Source organism: Nymphaea colorata, chromosome 6, assembly GCF_008831285.2.
Source record: "Nymphaea colorata isolate Beijing-Zhang1983 chromosome 6, ASM883128v2, whole genome shotgun sequence".
NCBI classification, from domain to species: domain Eukaryota; kingdom Viridiplantae; phylum Streptophyta; class Magnoliopsida; order Nymphaeales; family Nymphaeaceae; genus Nymphaea; species Nymphaea colorata.
Window position 1 is genome coordinate 24,338,728 of NC_045143.1, and position 17,676 is coordinate 24,356,403.

Genomic DNA, 17,676 nt, shown 5'->3' on the forward strand with positions numbered 1-17,676 from the left:
GCTTAGACCTTGCATGAGCCTTACTGGGATCAGCTCTAATACAAAAATGCCGTAGGCTAGGTTTATGCAACTTAAACTTAGATTTATATAAAAAAATAATGTAAGTACATACAAATAACATTTTTTTACCCTTGATGCAAAACTAGACTGTGCAATATTGGGCAGGCAAACTTCACTACCAGCAGCAGCAATGATTTTTTCTCCACCTAAGGGAGTAGGGGCGCCTTGGTCACTAATGACAAACCCATCATATCCACACATGGCTAATAGTACTTGGAAGACATTATAATTGTTTGTTTAATGTCACAAAAGACGCAGCCGTTGTATTTATCAACAATGCATACATCTTCCAAATTCTCTAATAGCTTCCTTGCCTGTGGATGTGGAAGATTTTTCTTCGTTTAGACCTAACTAAATATGCTTCATCATTTCATTGTCTTTCCTTATTGATACCTTGGTGAACATGCAACATGATCAAGAATATACATGAGCACACGAAACGGAAATTACGCCAGCCTACCAATGGATAATGTTTACAGGAAACTCCTCTTCACAGCATTTACCCAGAACTTATTTTCACATCATTCACATGAAGCTCTTCTTCACTGCTGATAGTTAGCTCCTATCATTTTTAATGGTTACATGGAACATGAAACCACAACACAGTGATTCTAATTTGAAGGGTCCATGGGTCATCGGCAAAATTGTGATAATTTGGATCCGAAGGATCAAAGGTAAAATCATCCTTCAATACTTGACATGCTTAGGGTGATTTAGAATGGGGGCAGAATAATCGTTCATTGGGTGGAAGGGCCAACTTATCCGTAGTCATCTCCGGGACCAGCCATATGGATATGGGTACGCGGCATCAGCTAAGTTCCTTTAGATAGGCTTTAGTCCAAGACACTGCCCTTTCAACCACCCCACCCTCTTTCTCACGTTCCGAACACGCGACCCTGTTGAATGCTGCATGGGCAGAGTGGGACCCCGTTTCTCGCAACCCACACAAAGCTAATCGGAAGTGGGGAAGAGACCTCCCCTTTTCCGTTCGATGTGCCATCGGCCGCTGGGGCCAAAACGGGTGAAAATTTTTCTTTCTAACGTGTTCAATTGGCCGAGGCCGAAGCCAAGCGAGAGAGAGAGAGAGGCAATGTATCCGACCGTCTCTTGCTGCTGTCAATCGCTGCTACCGCCGCCCACGCTTAACAGCTTTTCTCACTCGTATTCCTCGTGGAGTGCAGCAGCACCACGCCTCCATGACATTCCAGCCACCGCCACCTCTACCAGCAGACGGTCCTCTAGGGCGGGGAGAGGCGCGATGGGGGTGGTCTGTGAGGTGAATCTGAAGCAGGATCTTTCTGCCACCCTGGGTGAGGGTCAGGATGACAAAGGTGGGGCTACCAAGATCGGAGCCAGGGTGCGAGTCAAGGTCCCTCTCAAGGTTTATCACGTTCCGAAGGTTGCAGAGCTCGATCTTAATGGAATGGAAGGGGAGGTCAAGGATAACGTGTCCATCTGGAAAGGCAAGCATATCTCTGCTAATCTACCCTATAAGGTCCAGTTTGCTGCTCAAGTTGGTGGCCGCAACATCAAATTCTTCGCCCATCTGAGAGAGGATGAATTTGAATACATCCAACAATAACAAAAATCAGGTACGCTGCTGTGGTAGGAAAGTCCTGCTCCTACGGGAATCCCTCGGTGCCGCTTTTGCTTGGGTTTTCTCTGTTTTCCCTCTACCCTTGGATGTGGATTCTGTAATCAACGAAGAAGAAAAGAAAGAAGCATTTTACTGTTGTTTCATATTTATTGTTGTTGGAAATAATCATGTAACAGACAGCGATACTAAAGTAAGCTTTTCTGTTTTCTGGTTTTCACATTCTCATATTAGTAATTTGGCATTTGTCGTGTCACCGTGCAATGCCTGACCATCTATGAGTAGAAGTACTTTCGGAAGTTATGATGCAAATGATGTGGGTTTTGATTTCTTGGTATATCTGCTCTCCTGCCATTGTCTGATGCTCACTTTTTGTCATCTATCTATTTCCATTGTCACGTCTCTTACTTGACTGAATCAGATTCTTTGACATTCTCCATTCGTTGAGAATTAAGAACAAACAGTATGTGTGCCACCTGGGAGTCTTTTGCACGACATTCCTGCTCGTCTGGGTGAATTTCTGGCCTGAAACACCTGATGGCCCAAGCTCTGGTCCAAGCTTCAAACAGGGGATCATTAATTCAGTAAGACGCAAGCAAGAAAGCTATCTTTATCATTATTTTGCACTATAATCACAAATAACGTCTCACGGCTAGGTTTTTCTGGAGTATAATACGGCGAGCTGAAAAAAATGGAAAAATACGGTAGTTAAAATTTTAAGAAACTAAAAATATAAAAAAATAAAATAAGTGAGAAACTAATAACACAAACATCAAAAGATAAGTAGATTTGCAACAAATAAAAAATAGAAAATAAAAGGAAAACTGTTTGGCATTAAAAAAAATGAAAAAAGTGAAAAAAACACGTTAAAAACGGCCATTTAATTTATCATGTTTTTTTTCGAAAAAAAAACACTTTTTCTGTGACTATATTTTGCACTAGTCACATGGTGAAAACAAGCATACTAAGATGGTTAAAAAAATATGAACCAAAATGAATCTTGCGGTCCTCATTTGAGACCTGATGTAGCTTCCTTTTGATGATGTACTTTAGTGATGGATACTATTTGTGTCCTGGTGGTTATGCTTTATATGATTTTTCTTGTTATTTACCACGATGAAGTGCTTTTTTGACATTTGATTGTTTCCCTTTACATAACTCCTCATTAAGGACACCATTGCTTTAGTAGTAACCATTTTTGTTGGAAGGCTGGAGGTCTAGTTATATACAGTATTCCATATTCTGCTATAATGTCCATGTTAAATATTGGAAATTTGGAATGCTTCCAACTAACTTACTCGTTTTCCTGTGCACATCTGAAATGATCCAGACTTCATCAAAAGGGCCATCTTCCATTTTCTAGGCACCACAGCTTCAGGCCCTTTATGTATTGCCACTATCTTGGTTATGTACATCTGACTTATTGTAAGCACATAAACTAACTATCTTTCTAGAGTGCAGAAACAAACTGTAGGGACATGTCTGTAATTTCTATAGGGTTCCATAGGTAAACAGTGTCCACATTTAATAAAATTAAGCTTGTTAGATTCCTAACATCTGTGAGAATCAAACGTAATTTACAGAACCCAAAAATTCAAATTACAGAACCCAAAAATTCAACATAAATATCAACTTATGCTATGTGGAAGTCCAAAAATTCCCCTATACCAGAAGTGTCCAAACAAATGGAAAATGTGGAAAGTAATTTTGGAGAAATCTTTGAAAACCTGACCATATGACCTCTGTTAAAGTTCTTTTTAGAGTCAATTTGAGGCTTTCTGTAATATTAGAAAGTGGACTACGGACTACTTATTGTTTTCTTATATTTTAGTGGACTGAAATTGTAAATATGTAGTCTTTACCCTAATCTTTTAACCTGAGATTAGGGTTACGTGATCAATAACAGAAACGACTCTCTCTCTTTGATTACGACATGGTATCAGAGCCTCCACCGCCGGCAACAGCCAAGTAAGTTTTCCGGTGACTCCTTCTCCTTCTCCGGCGGCTTCTTCCTCTGGCGGCTTCTTTCTCTTTCCTCTTCTCGTCGCCCATCTTTATTTCTTCTTACCCACCAACAAGGAGGCAGTAAAGAAATAAAGTTTGGGTGTGCTGCGTGGAGAAGGACTGATCACGCCTATGTGGAAGGCGTGATTAGATCCTTAAGTGGATCTCGTGGCTGCTGTTTGATATGAGGAAAAACAGATCGTGTGGAGCAGATCTGTTTTTTTTATGATGTTTGAGGGGTGATGAACGTGGATTTTTTTTGGAGTGGATGATGTTCTGCCGATGGTGTGTGAGGAGACTGAAAACAACAACAGTTTCAGTTTTCTGAAGGTGTAAACAGTCGGTAGGAAACAGAATTTGTGTTGTTTCAGTTTCTGATGGTGTAAACAGTTGACAGATAGCAGCAGAAACTGGAAATCAATAGCAGTCGACCAAAAATAACAAAAAAAAATATTCTGTAATCTATCTTCTACTCTCTGACCTCTGTTATGATGTTCAGACGTGGGCAGTTCCTATGATTACAAATTTGTTTTGCTATCCATCATGATACTCTTTGTTATGTTGTTTAGATGTGGGCAGTTCCTGTGATTACAGATTTGTTTTGCTATCTATCATGTGATACCTATATGATCTTTGAGGATAGTAAAAATATATTTCTCTTCGATATTTGACTGTTGCATCCTTACTATCGTGTGTCAGTTTTTTTTCTGTTTCCTACTATGGCTGACGGTAGTAGGTCAAAAAGTTCTAATGAATATAAGATGACTGGTAACTCCTTTTCGTATGGAACCACAATCAAACTTGATGGTTCGTGTAGAAACACGAACAAGAAGAGGAAGAGAAACAACGATCACGATGTAACGTGGAAAACCCTCAACAAGAGAGAAAAAACCACGAATGAGGAGGAGCCGGTGCCCACTAGCCGCCAGACTCTCTCTCTCCTTAATCTTTCATTCACACCATAAGGATTAGGGTTACACGACTTAAATAATGCCCAACAAGGGCTACAAGTTGGATCGGATACGGATCCGGACCCGGTCCTGAGACCCATCTAAGATACTTCAACACTCCCCCTCAAGTTGGGCATACATATCAAACATGCCTAACTTGGATACATTTCTCTCAAATGAGGTCGAAGATAAAGCCTTCGTCAGAACATCAGCCGTTTGGTCTTCAGATCTCATGTAAGGAAGTACAAGTTCTTTAGCATCAATTCTCTCTCGAATGAAATGCCGGTCAATCTCAACATGCTTTGTTCTGTCATGAAGCACAGGGTTGTTGGCCAAGTTAATTGCGGACTTGTTATCGCAATACATCTTCATTGGTTCTTCAACCTTTATACCAATATCAGTCAACAATACTTTCAGCCACAAAAGCTCAGAAACTCCCATAGCAACAACTCTGTATTCTGCTTCAGCACTGGAACGCGAACAAACATCTTGCCTTTTACTTCTCCACACTATGAGATTCCCTCCCAAATAAATACAATAGCCAGAGGTTGACCTCCTAGTGTCAATACAGCCTGCCCAGTCTGCATCTGAATAACCTTCAATCCCAAGAGTGTCTTGCTTGACATATAAGAGACCTTTGCCAGGATTCCTCTTCAAGTAGCACAAGATCCTGTCAACAGCCTTCAAGTGGGCATCCGTGGGAGCATGCTTGAACTGGCTCATCACATTCACAGCAAAGGTAATATCAGGTCTAGTGAGAGTAAGATAAATTAACTTCCCTACAAGACATTGATATCTTCTTTTTGCCTCTTCACAGAGTGGCTCCCCGTCTCTAAGACTTAGCTTATGGCCAGCATCTAGAGGAGTAGAAGCTGGTCTACACCCTAGTTTTCCAGTCTCCTTTAACAACTCTAGAGTGTACTTCCGTTGATTTAGCACAAGGCTAGTCCCAGACCTAGCAATTTCTATGCCAAGGAAGTATTTCAACTTACCAAGGTCCTTAAGATCAAACTCGATCGCCAACAGTTTCTTTAACTTCATTATTTCATCTTCATCATCACCTGTGACAATCATATCATCAACATATACCAACAGAATAGTAACCTTTTGCTTATTTCTCTTCACAAAAAGTGTATGATCTCCATTCCCTTGATGGTATCCACATTGTCTCATGACAAGTCTGAGTCGTTCAAACCATGCTCGAGGAGATTGCTTGAGCCCATATAAAGCTTTCCTTAGCTTGCAACATTTTCCAGGTTCCTCATATCCTGGAGGCATACACATATATACTTCCTCTTCAAGGTCTCCATTGAGAAATGCGTTCTTGACATCAAGTTGGTACATCTTCCACTCCTTCATCACAGCTAAAGAGATAATGACTCTGACAGTCTTCATCTTCGCAACATGAGCAAATGTCTCCAAATAATCAATCCCATATTTCTGACTAAACCCCTTGGCCACAAGACGAGCTTTGTATCTTTCAACACTCCCATCTGGTTTGTACTTGATGGTGTAGACCCACTTAGATCCAACCAAGTGAGCCGCCTCAGGAATCTTTACAACTTCCCATGTCATGTTTCTTCGCAAGGCTTCCATCTCTTCTTGCATTGCATAAGTCCACTTAAGATCACTCTGAGCCTCAGCAACATTCCTGGGAATCATAGTCAAAGAAAGAGAAACAAAGTTACCAATAGGATGTTGAGTACATGACCTGACACCCTTTCGCAGGGCGATGAGAAGCTCTTCACTAGCAGCAACAGTCTGAATCTCTGCACACGACTTGGGTCATCCAAGGAAGGACTAATTGGATTGGGAGTAGAATTCTCACCACCTGTCATCTCATCTGTACAAACTCTTCGCCTAGAGTAAACTTGCCCAAATAAACGATTGCACTTCTCTTCTGCCTCAATGGAACACTCTCCATTTTTCTCCTGTTCATGCACCTCACTAGATGGACCATTTTTCTCCTGTTCATGCACCTCACTAGATGGACCAACGGAGTCACGCCTGTAGTCCAAAAAATCTGTAAACTGAATTTCCTGACTCGGAGAATACTCTTCCCGTGACATAGAGTACTCCCCCTGAAGAGGATTCTCACCAAAATAGGAAACATGTTCAAGGAAAGTGACATCTTTGGTAACATAGGCCCGACCAGTGGAAGGGTCTCGACACTTGTACCCTTTTTGAGTGGGAGAATACCCTAAAAAAATGCCCTTAATAGATCTTGGATCAAGCTTTTTAATGTGAGGACTATGATTGTGAATAAAGCAAACACAACCAAAAACTCTGAGTGGAAGAGAGAAAGGTTCACGAGTCCCCGATAACAGAGAGTGAGGCGTCTTCCCATTCAACACACGACTAGGCAACCGGTTTATAAGATACGCACTGGTCAGCACAGCATCCCCCCAATACTTTTTTGGAACATGACGTTGAAAAAGAAGAGCCCGAGTCATATTCAATAACTGACGATTTTTTTGTTCAGCAACTCCATTTTGAGGAGGGGTATAACTACAAGAAGTCTCATGAACAATTCCCTTTTTTCGAAAGAAGCTATCAACAGACTGGCACATATACTCTCGAGCATTGTCAGATCGAAATGTCTTAACAGATGCTCCATATTGAGTTTCCACATAAGCAATGAAAGTCTCTATGACAGTAGGAACTTCACTACGGTCTTTCAGCAAGTAGATAATAGTGTTACGAGAATAATCATCTATAAATGTGATAAAATATTGAAACCCATGACAAGAAGGAATCCCTGCAGGCCCCCACACATCAGAATGAATCATGGCAAATACCTCATTAGACCGATGGCTAGACAAAGGGTATGAAGCCCTAACATGTTTGGCCAGGTGACAGACATCACAAGACACCATAGTCATATCTAACCTGGAACATATATCAGGAAACAACTGTCTAAGAAGGCCAAAAGGCAAGTGTCCAAGGTGCTCATGCCACCGTAGAAGCAACTGAAGGGAGTCCTCTCTATTCTTCGTGGCTTGGCTGACTGCCGTCATGAGAGCATGAGCAGCACGCATAGGTAAACGATAGAGCCCGTCAGAAGCTAGACCAATCCCAATCCTCTTCCCTGTCACCAAGTCCTGCATAACATAGCGATCAGCGGAAAATATAAGTTCGCAATTTAACTCATTCGTGATCTTGCTAACCGACAAGAGATTCAAGGGAATATGAGGAACATGTAGAGCATTGTGGACTAAGAACTTGTTCAAAAGTGGGAGACTCCCTTTTCCAGCCACAGAGATAGATGAACCATCGGCAAGGGAAACACGATCCTTTCCTGATGAAAGCTTATACCCATGAAAGACCTTAGGATCGCCGGTCATGTGGTGAGTAGCGCCACTGTCAATGATCCACTCTTCCATACGGCAATCCGCCATAACGTCTATAGATGAAGAAGCTGCCATAATCACAGATAGTCCAACAGGAGGCACGAGCAGCGATACAACAAGAGAGGCACCGATGACAACGGAGAGCACCAACGGGCAGTAATATCCGGATTCCCAATCAGCCCCAAGAGTGAGCGGAATGTCGATTGGGGGAAACGATCGTCGATGTCGCTCGACGGAAACGGTGCCTTCTCTCTCTCGGGCTGCAATCTCCCACAGGTAGAGGTTGCGCCACACGTTCTCCTTGTTGGAATCAAGATCCAAGAGGCAAAACCCAACAAATATCAAGGTATAGAAGTGAATAGGAAATCAACTTCGAGACGAGGAAAGCCTTCACTCGTAAGACCAATTTAACCCCGGTCTTTTGTAAGGAAAGGGGGATGCGATCGCCGGAGCGCCGGCGGACGTTGAGGCAATCCTCAAGTTACGCTCCTCTCCTCCTTTACGTCCTCTACCAAGTCACGGACCAGCCACCTCTTCTTGCACGGTGGGCGCCAAAAAAAAAACAAGAAGATGGAATCAAAGATCAACCAAGCAATATATTGCAGGTAAGAGGCAGATGCACTTCACCGGATTTGCAAAAGACCCCTAGGAAGTGACGTGTATAGGGGGAGGCAAGCCTAGGAAGCGCCTAAGCACGCATATCTTCTTTCTTCTCCGGGAAGCAAGACTACGGCGCGAAAGGCAGTGGCGCAAGGGACAACGGTGACGGCGACGGTCAACAACGCAAGAGCGACTGCGATGGCGATGGCGCAAAGGGTGACACCGGCGGCGGCGGAAACAGCGACGGTGGTATTGGGTACAGCGGCGGCGGTGGCAGTGGCAGCGGCGGCGGCGGCGACTGTAGTGGTGGCGATGGTAGCGGTGAGAGATATTAGGGTTGGAACTTCACAACCCCTAAAAGTTTCCCAAATTCGTCGGCTTTGATACCATGTAGAAACACGAACAAGAAGAGGAAGAGAAACAACGATCACGATGTAACGTGGAAAACCCTCAACAAGAGGGAAAAAACCACGAATGAGGAGGAGCCGGTGCCCACTAGCCGCCAGACTCTCTCTCTCCTTAGTCTTTCATTCACACCATAAGGATTAGGGTTACACGACTTAAATAATGCCCAACAAGGGCTACAAGTTGGATCGGATACGGATCCGGACCCGGTCCCGAGACCCATCTAACATACTTCAACAGTTCGAATTATGAAATCTGGTCCAGGGTATTTATGATGTCTGTGGCTGGTCATAGAAAGAAATATATTATTGAAGAAGATGAACCCCTTGAGAAAAAAGGGAAATATGCTGCGTGGGATGAAGATAATAACAATGTAATGGCATGGATTATGAACAGTATAGAGTTCTGTATAGCTCCAACAATTGCATACTACACCAAAGCTAAAGATATGTGGTCTTGCCTAAAGAAGACGTATTCTCATGCTACTAATGTTATTAAAATTTTACAATTGGAAGAGGAGCTTTGTAACATATGACAAGGAGATCAAGATCTGTCACAGTATTTTGCTACATTGACGACTGCATATGAACTATTAAAAGCTCTTCGCCCACCTTGCAAGCACTGTTATGCATCACATTTTGAAATTGGTATGGTAGCAAAGTTTCTTTCTGGGTTATCTTTGGAGTATTTTGTGGCGAAGTCTCAAATTCTCACAGGCAGTGACCTCCCAGACTTAGCAAATACTTATGTAGTCACTCTTACTGAGCTTATGCATGACACCCCAGTCTCTGCACTTGTGATGTCAGGAGGACGTAGCCATAGTTCTTTTGTTGAAACTAGGGGATGTGGGAGATTTCAGTGCTCTTATTGTGGTAAATTAGGACATCTAGAGGACTGATGTTGGGACAAGCATCCTCATCTCCGTTCTGTTGGTCCACCAGGACGTGGTGGAGGGAGAACGAGTACAGGAAAAGGGTCTTCTTCTTCTACTGCAACTTCCTCACAGGCTACAACTTCTATGGTTGAGTCTCCTACCTGTTCTCCATCGTATTCACTCAACTTAAGTAAGGAAGAATATGAGCTGGTTCTAGCTCAGAGGTCTACCCCTGCTTCGACCAACACAGCTGCAATAGGTTCGACTTTCTCTGTTAGTGCCCCTACCAGTGACCCAGGTATGATATGGATGATTGACTCAGGAGCATCCAAGCATTGTTGTAATCAGCCACAGATGTTTTAATCGTTCACCAGGTTCACTATACCACAACACGTTACGTTGGCTGATGGCAAGTTGTCCCCTATCTTGGGCAGCGGTGATATCTACCTCACACCTTTTGGCACAATTACACATGTGCTATATGCTCCTCGATTTCCTGTTAAACTGCTATCTGTTAAGCAATTGGCTAGAGATTTACAGTGCAGAGTCATTTTTTATCCTGGTTCATGTTCTTTTCAGGACTTACAAATTGGGAAGATGATTGGTAGCGGCCATGAACGCGAGAGGCTCTATTTCCTTTCTGTCCCTGTAGATGTTGCTGCATCCTTTTTCACATCGAAGCCTTTTCCTTTGCAGTGGCATCTCAGACTGGGTCATCCACTGTGTCCAAGCTTCGTCGCATCTTTCCAGATATTTTTGCATCGAGTCTTTCTTATGTGATGCGTGCCAGTTAGGCAAACATACACGTAGTAGTTTCCCTTCGAGTCAGAGTCCATCGAGTCAAAGTCCGTTTGATCTTCTTCATGTTGATGTTTGGGGTCCAAGTAAAGTTTCCTTTCGTTCATGTTTCTGGTATTACCTTGTTCTAGTTGATGATTTCACTAGAGTCAGTTGGGTATTTTTGTTACGGGACAGGTCTAAAGTCATTTGTATCCTTTAGAAATTTGTCAATAAAATAAAAACTCAGTTTGGTGTTATTGTAAAAAATGTTCGCACTGATGATGCTCTTGAATTTAAATCTTCAGTTCTACTTCAGTTTTATGCCAATCATGGGATTCGACCACAATATACATGTCCCCACACATCCGAACAAAATGGTGTTGCTGAATGCAAACATCGACAACTTCTAAATGTGGCCCGCACCCTCATGTTGCATATTCATATGCCTGCCTACTTTTGGGGTGATGCCATTCTTACCGCTTGCTACCTCACCAATAGATTGCCCTCGTTTGCCATCCAAGAACGCATCCCCATTCAAATACTATATCCAGATCGACCATTATTTCATATACATCCCAAAGTATTTGGATGCAATTGCTTTGCATATATCTTGGGCCCAAACAAAAACAAACTTACTGCCCAAGTTGTCAAATGTGTGTTCATTGGATATTCTGCTAATCAAAAAGGCTATCGTTGCTTTGATCCCCATAACAAGAAAGAGATTGTCAGTGCGGATGTTACATTCTTTGAGTCTCGTCCTTGTTTTTTTGCTCCAAGTACCACTATTTCTGAGCTTCCTGTGTCTGTTCCTCTTCCTATTCCACCAGTATCACTTGAGTCTATTCCTTCCTCTCAACCACTGTTAGGTGATCGTTTTCTTGATCCTCCATTAGTCTGTACTCGGCGTCAAGGTCTCTCTTCAAACCGCCCACCAGAATCTCATGAGGTAAGTTCCTATGGTAAGATTGACTCAGGAAGGAATGATGACTATTATGCAGATGATCTACCTATTGCTATTCGCAAGGGCCAACGACAATGCACAAGGCATCCGATTTCTAACTCGGTTTCTATGGACCATTTGAGCACAAGTTTGGTGCAGTTTGATCGAGCTATGACTAGTCACACTATTCTGACCTCTCACCACCAAGTGTTATTAGATTCACGATGGAAGCATGCTATGCAGGACGAAATGGATGCTCTTCTTTCTAGGGAGACTTGGGACTTGGTGGACCCACCGATGAATTGTGATGTTGTTGCTCCAAATGGGTATTCACCATCAAATATCATTCTGATGGGTCCGTAGAGCGATTCAAAGCCCGTCTTGTTGCTAAAGGCTATACACAGACTTATGGGGTAGACTTTTTTGAGACGTTTTCGCCTGTGGCACGGCTAGGTACTATTCACATAGTTATATCTCTTGCAGTCTAGCAAGATTGGCCTCTTTTTTAGCTTGATGTGAAAAATGCATTTCTATATGGTGATCTGTCTGAAACAGTCTATATACAACAACCACCTGGTTTTGAACGACAGGAGGAGTGTTCCAAGGTATGCAAACTCAAAAAGGCTATCTATAGACTTTAACAAAGTCCCCGTGCATGGTTCCATAAGCTAAGTGAGGTTGTCTTTAAATGTGGATTTCAAAGATCTCAGCTTGATCACTCGTTATTTATCAAGAGAGGGACTTCTGGTATAGTGATATTGATTATATATGTTGATGATATTGTCCTGGAGAAAGTGCTCAAGAGATAGCTCAGACAAAGGAGTTTCTACAGAAACACTTTGTCACAAAAGATCTTGGTCAACTTCATTATTTCCTTGGTATTGAAGTGGCTCATAGTAGTAAAGGGATTGTGTTGTCTCAAAGGAAATATGTTCTTGATCTTCTGCAGAAAAAAAGGTTATTGAGAGCCAAACCTGCTACACTTCCTATGAATCCTCAAATTCATATGCACGATGATGAATCAGAGGCTTTTGACTCTCGTTCTTACAGATCTCTGATAGGAAAACTTTTATATTTGATCATCACTCGTCCAGACATCAACTTTGCTGTAAATAAGCTTAGTCAATTCATGGAGAAACCTTGAAAAGTTCATTGGGAGGCTGCTTTAATGGTGATAAAATACTTGAAATCGGCCCCCGAAAAGAGGTTATGGTTCAAAAAAGGAGAATGTGTGGACATAGAAGCATATAGTGATGCTGATTATGCAGGGTCAATAAATGACAGGAGATCTACTACAGGTTTTTGCATCTTTATTGGCAGGAATCTTATTTCTTGAAGGAGCAAGAAACAAAATGTGGTTGCTAGATTGAGTGCCGAGTCTGATTATAGGGCAATAGCTCAAACGGCTGCTGAAATGTCATGGGTCAAATCAGTGCTTCTAGAATTGGGAATATCAGTGAAACTTTTTATGAAGATGTATTGTGATAACAGAGCAACTACCTACATTGTAAATAACCATGTTTTTCATGAGAGGACGAAACACATTGAAGTGGATTGCCATTATGTTCGAGACTTGGTACAAGAAAGAGTCATTAGCACAATTCATGTTTCCTCCGAAGATCAAGCAACTGATATGTTTACTAATACTCTTTCCATTGGAGATTTCTTGAGATGATGTAACAAGCTGAGCATGATTGATATCTATGCTCCAGCTTGAGGGGGAGTGTTAAAGTTCTTTTTAGAGTCAGTTTGAGGCTTTCTGTAATATTAGAAAGTGGACTAGGGACTACTTATTGTTTTCTTATATTTTAGTGGACTGAAATTGTAAATATGTAGTCTTTACCCTAATCTCTTTTAACCTGAGATTAGGGTTACGTGATCAATAACAGAAACGACTCTCTCTCTCTGATTACGACAACCTCCAAATTGAGTGATCTTTGGTTTGCACTCTATAGACACATGGATCATGCTGCCAATGTTATTTGTATCGTACGATACGGACGCGTATCGTACGATACGTATCGTCCATATCAACAAAAATGATACGATACGAGTTATACGCACGATACGCGTGCGTATCGCACGCGTATCGCCCGTACTGTGCGATACGGTCACCGTATCGTACGATACTGGGTTAAAATGAAAAAGGGGCACGACAGCCCCTTTTTTGCGTCTTCTTTTTAAAACTACGCTCCTCTCTCTCTCTTCTATTGATTCTAAACACTGCAATAGACGTGGGAGGGAGAGATTTTCTCCATTTGCATCAAGATTTGCGGTGAAGAAGCTTTATTTCTTGTTGTGGGGAGTCTCGGGACGGTGGGAAGCTTGGAGAAAGAGGGTTTTTTAGTTTCTAACACCAAGAAGGTGAGAAATAACTCATTTTTGCTGTTGAATCATTCATTTCTCTTATTTCCTACATTTATTTGTATGTTTTTACTTGTTTTGTGAATATATAATGTCAGATCCTGCATGGCTGTGGTGTACAAGGGTGAATCCCAAAGATAGGTTAAGAATTAAGTGCAATTATTGTAAGCAAATCATATCAGGAGAGCTCTCTCGCTTTAAAAACCATATAGCTGGTACACACAACGATGTGGCTGCTTGCAATGGCTCCCAAGAGAACCCATTGCCAGCGTATGTAAAGCACCAGTGTATGGAGCTTCTTAATGCAGTGAAAGCAAATAGGATTGAAAAAGAAATGCAAGATGCAGAGGAAGGATATGGGGACCCACATGCACAGGAAGAAAGTGAAGGTGAAGACGTTGACCTTGAAGAAGAACATGTTGGTGTCAGTTTGGGAACAGCTAAAGGGAAAGACATTATGCATACAGGTGGTTCTTCAAGTGCAACCAAAAAAAGAAGAGGTGTAAGTACAGGTTTACGAGGACGTGGCAGGAGTGGGGGTCGTACTGGTGTTGGTAGAGTACCTACTATGAAGTCAAGTAATATGTCTGGTTCGATCAAGAATTTTTTTCCCAATTATACTGCTGTTGGTGCTCAGCCTGAGATTCGTACGGCCATGTGTTCAAAAGATATTATTGAAGCAGCAGATGAAACCATAGGAAGGTGGTTCTATGACGCATCCATTCCTTTCAATGCAGCAAACTCTTTTCATTTTCAGGCTATAGCAGATGCGATTGCTACTGTAGGCCGAGGGTATAAAATCCCCTCTTTTCATAAATTGCGAGGTAAAATTCTCTACAATGTAGTTAGAGATGTCAAGGCATATTGTGATGAACTGAAATTGAGCTGGAAAGCTACAGGATGCAGTGTAATGGCAGATGGGTGGACAGACATCAAGAACAGAACATTGGTAAACTTCCTTGTATATTGCCCCCTTGGTACTATGTTCTTAAAATCTGTTGATTTGTCTGATACTCCTATGACTACTGATGTTTTGTTTGAGCTTTTTGATAAAGCTATACAAGAAGTTGGGCCTCAAAATGTCGTGCAATTTATCACTGATAATGCAGTAAATTAAAAAGCTGCAGGTGAAATGTTAGCAGCACGATATAGGACATTTTATTGGAGTCCATGTGCTGCTCACTGTGTAAATCTTATGCTTCACGATCTTGGTGAAAGAGATGATATGAAGTTGACACAGTTCAAAGATGCCAAGAAATCACGAAGTTTATTTATAATCATGTTTATGTCTTGAATTTGATTAGGAAATTCACAAATGGGGCTGAATTAATTCAGACCTACACAAACACGGTTTGCTACAAATGTTTTGACTGTGCAGGGTATAGTCAAGCAAAGAACTCCTCTCATGCAGATGTTTTCAAGTGATGATTGGGCTGCATATCCACATGCCTATAAAAGAAAGACTACGACAGTTGTGGATACCATCTTCGATGCTGACTTTTGGAAATCATGTGTGCACTTATTGAAGATTTGTGTACCTCTAGTAAAAGTCCTCAGATTAGTTGATAGTGAAGATAGGCCTTCTATTGGATATTTATACGAGTCTAGTCTATGGACAGAGCCAAAGAGGCCATTAGAGATAATATGAAGGGAAAAAAGAAGTTGTACATGCCTATATGGTAGATTATAGATGAAAGGTAGTCTGGACAACTTCATCGTCCACTTCATGCAGCAGCCTACTACCTAAATCCTGCTATTATATATCTTCTCACTTTAAAGAAGGACAGAGAGGTCGAGTATGGCATGTTGGATTGTGTTGAGGTATTAGTAAGTGATTATAAAGAACAAGACACTATCCATATGTCGATCAACAAATATGATACGGCTTCTGGTAGCATGGGGAGAGACACAGCAATTCGATGCAGATCAACTATGCGTCCAGGTATTAGAAAAAGAGACTTTATACTTTTTGCCTTTTTGGTTTATTTTATTTGTTGTTTAGCTTGTACCTTCTCATATATTTATTTTATCTCATTTTTACTTTCCATCTGTTATTAGATTTGTGGTGGAAAAGGTTTGGGCCTGATTGCCCAGAATTAAGGAAGCTTGCAATTAGAATCCTCAGCCAAACATGTTGTGCAACTGGATGTGAAAGAAATTGGAGTGTATTTCAGCACATCCACAATAAAAAGAGGAATAGGTTGGAACATAAAAGGTTAATATGAAGTTGAGACAAAGGTAAACATTTGTTATGCAAAATAGCAAATTCTAATATATATTTTAATTTCTAACATTTTGTTAATTTGTTCTCTTGTTAGGCAATTAGAAACAACATCTACGAGGAAGCATCACACTCAATATGATCCTATCAACATTGACCATTTTGATATATTAGATTCTTGGGTTGAAGAAGAACAATCTGTAATACTTGATGACCTTGAGGACGATCTTGATTTTTTGAACCTTGAAGGAGTAGCAGAGATTATTGAAGGAGAGGCTGGAGAGCAATGGAATGTTGGTGACATTCTATTTCCAACAGAGGGGATAGAAGCACTTAATGAAGAAAATGAAGATGATCATGAAGATGATGATGGAAATGACGATTGACGAGGATTGTTGTTGTCAAAACTTGAATTGAATGAATCATGATTGATAACTATATGTTTTCACTTTTGAACTTATGAATTGTGATGTAATCGAATTCTCTTCAGCTGCTTATTATGTTATTTTGAATGTCTGATTTCTTATTTTGGAATGTGTTGTTCATAGTTCATACTTCATACTTCATACTTCATAATCATATACATGAATGATGAATGTTCCTTTAAATACATTTTTCTTGATTTTTACTTGTTTTTTCGGATTTTTTTTGGATTTTTTATGATTTTTTGGAATTTTTTATGATCTTTTAATATTTTTTAAAAATTTAAAAATTAATTGTACGATACGTTTACGATATGTTACGATACGGCGTATAGGTCGGCCCGACCGATACGCGATACGCTACGCCAGTGATAACATTGCATGCTGCTGTAAAAATTTTGAGCAAAAACCCAACAAAACAGCATGAAATGAGGTGCCCAAGGTAACCGAACATATGCTATTTTCATTTCAAGAATATTAAGTTTTTACAAACTCTATATATAGCTACTTCTAAGACAAACCATAGCTCTGATATAATGAAATAACATAAAGAAATAAATATAATAGCAATGTTCTTTTATTCTTGAAATTAGATGCAAATTGGTGCACAGAAACCAAATTCTCTGCATGCTTGTTGGTGAGTTTGGTTCTTGTGTGTCTCAAAATATGTTTTCCAATTTCTTTCACAATATGAGCAGCCTTAGATAGTGATTTCATTGTAAAGTTATTTTTGAGTTTGATACTTCTGATCCATAAGATACCCACCAATCAAAGTTATTTTTCTGTTCATCTTCTCTTGCTAAATAAAGTTTATTCATGTATGGTAGTCTGTTTTTGGGATATCTTAAGGGGACATGTTCAAGAGCTTTGCTAGCCCTTGTTTAGAGCAATATTTCAGATTTAAAGAACGAGTCATTCAGTCCAAGGGAGTGTTTCTCTTGTTATCTTTCCATTAATATTGGGTGTGTATGACTAAAAGACTCTAAATCATCACGTGAAATGTTTTTCTCTTTCCGCTTAAAAGGTATAGCTGGAATTTGCTCAATCATATTATCCTACATTTCATAAACTTTATGAAACATGAACCCATCTTTATCAACCTCTGGAAACAT

The 17,676-nt window shown here is 40.9% G+C and overlaps 3 protein-coding genes across 3 annotated transcripts in view; all 3 read left to right on the forward strand.

The window, feature by feature from the left end:
* Positions 1–986: 986 nt before the first annotated feature.
* LOC116256232 (ferredoxin-thioredoxin reductase, variable chain, chloroplastic-like) lies at positions 987–1,874 on the forward strand. Its single transcript, XM_031632527.2, has one exon. The coding sequence runs from the start codon at positions 1,052–1,054 to the stop codon at positions 1,640–1,642; it is 591 nt and encodes a 196-aa protein (XP_031488387.1). The 5' UTR covers positions 987–1,051; the 3' UTR covers positions 1,643–1,874.
* The window catches only part of LOC116255746 (DNA repair protein RAD51 homolog 3), a 62,888-nt gene continuing 46,724 nt past the window's right edge, over positions 1,513–17,676 (forward strand). The window contains exon 1 of the mRNA XM_050078454.1: positions 1,513–1,652. The gene's annotated coding sequence lies outside the window, so the exon portion shown is untranslated. The remainder of the gene's footprint in view (positions 1,653–17,676) is intronic.
* Positions 6,290–16,627, forward strand: LOC116256753 (uncharacterized). The gene is made up of 3 exons (XM_031633233.2): positions 6,290–15,863; positions 15,980–16,159; positions 16,240–16,627. Exon 1 carries the CDS (start codon positions 14,013–14,015, stop codon positions 15,036–15,038), a length of 1,026 nt encoding a protein of 341 aa, XP_031489093.2. The 5' UTR covers positions 6,290–14,012; the 3' UTR covers positions 15,039–15,863; positions 15,980–16,159; positions 16,240–16,627.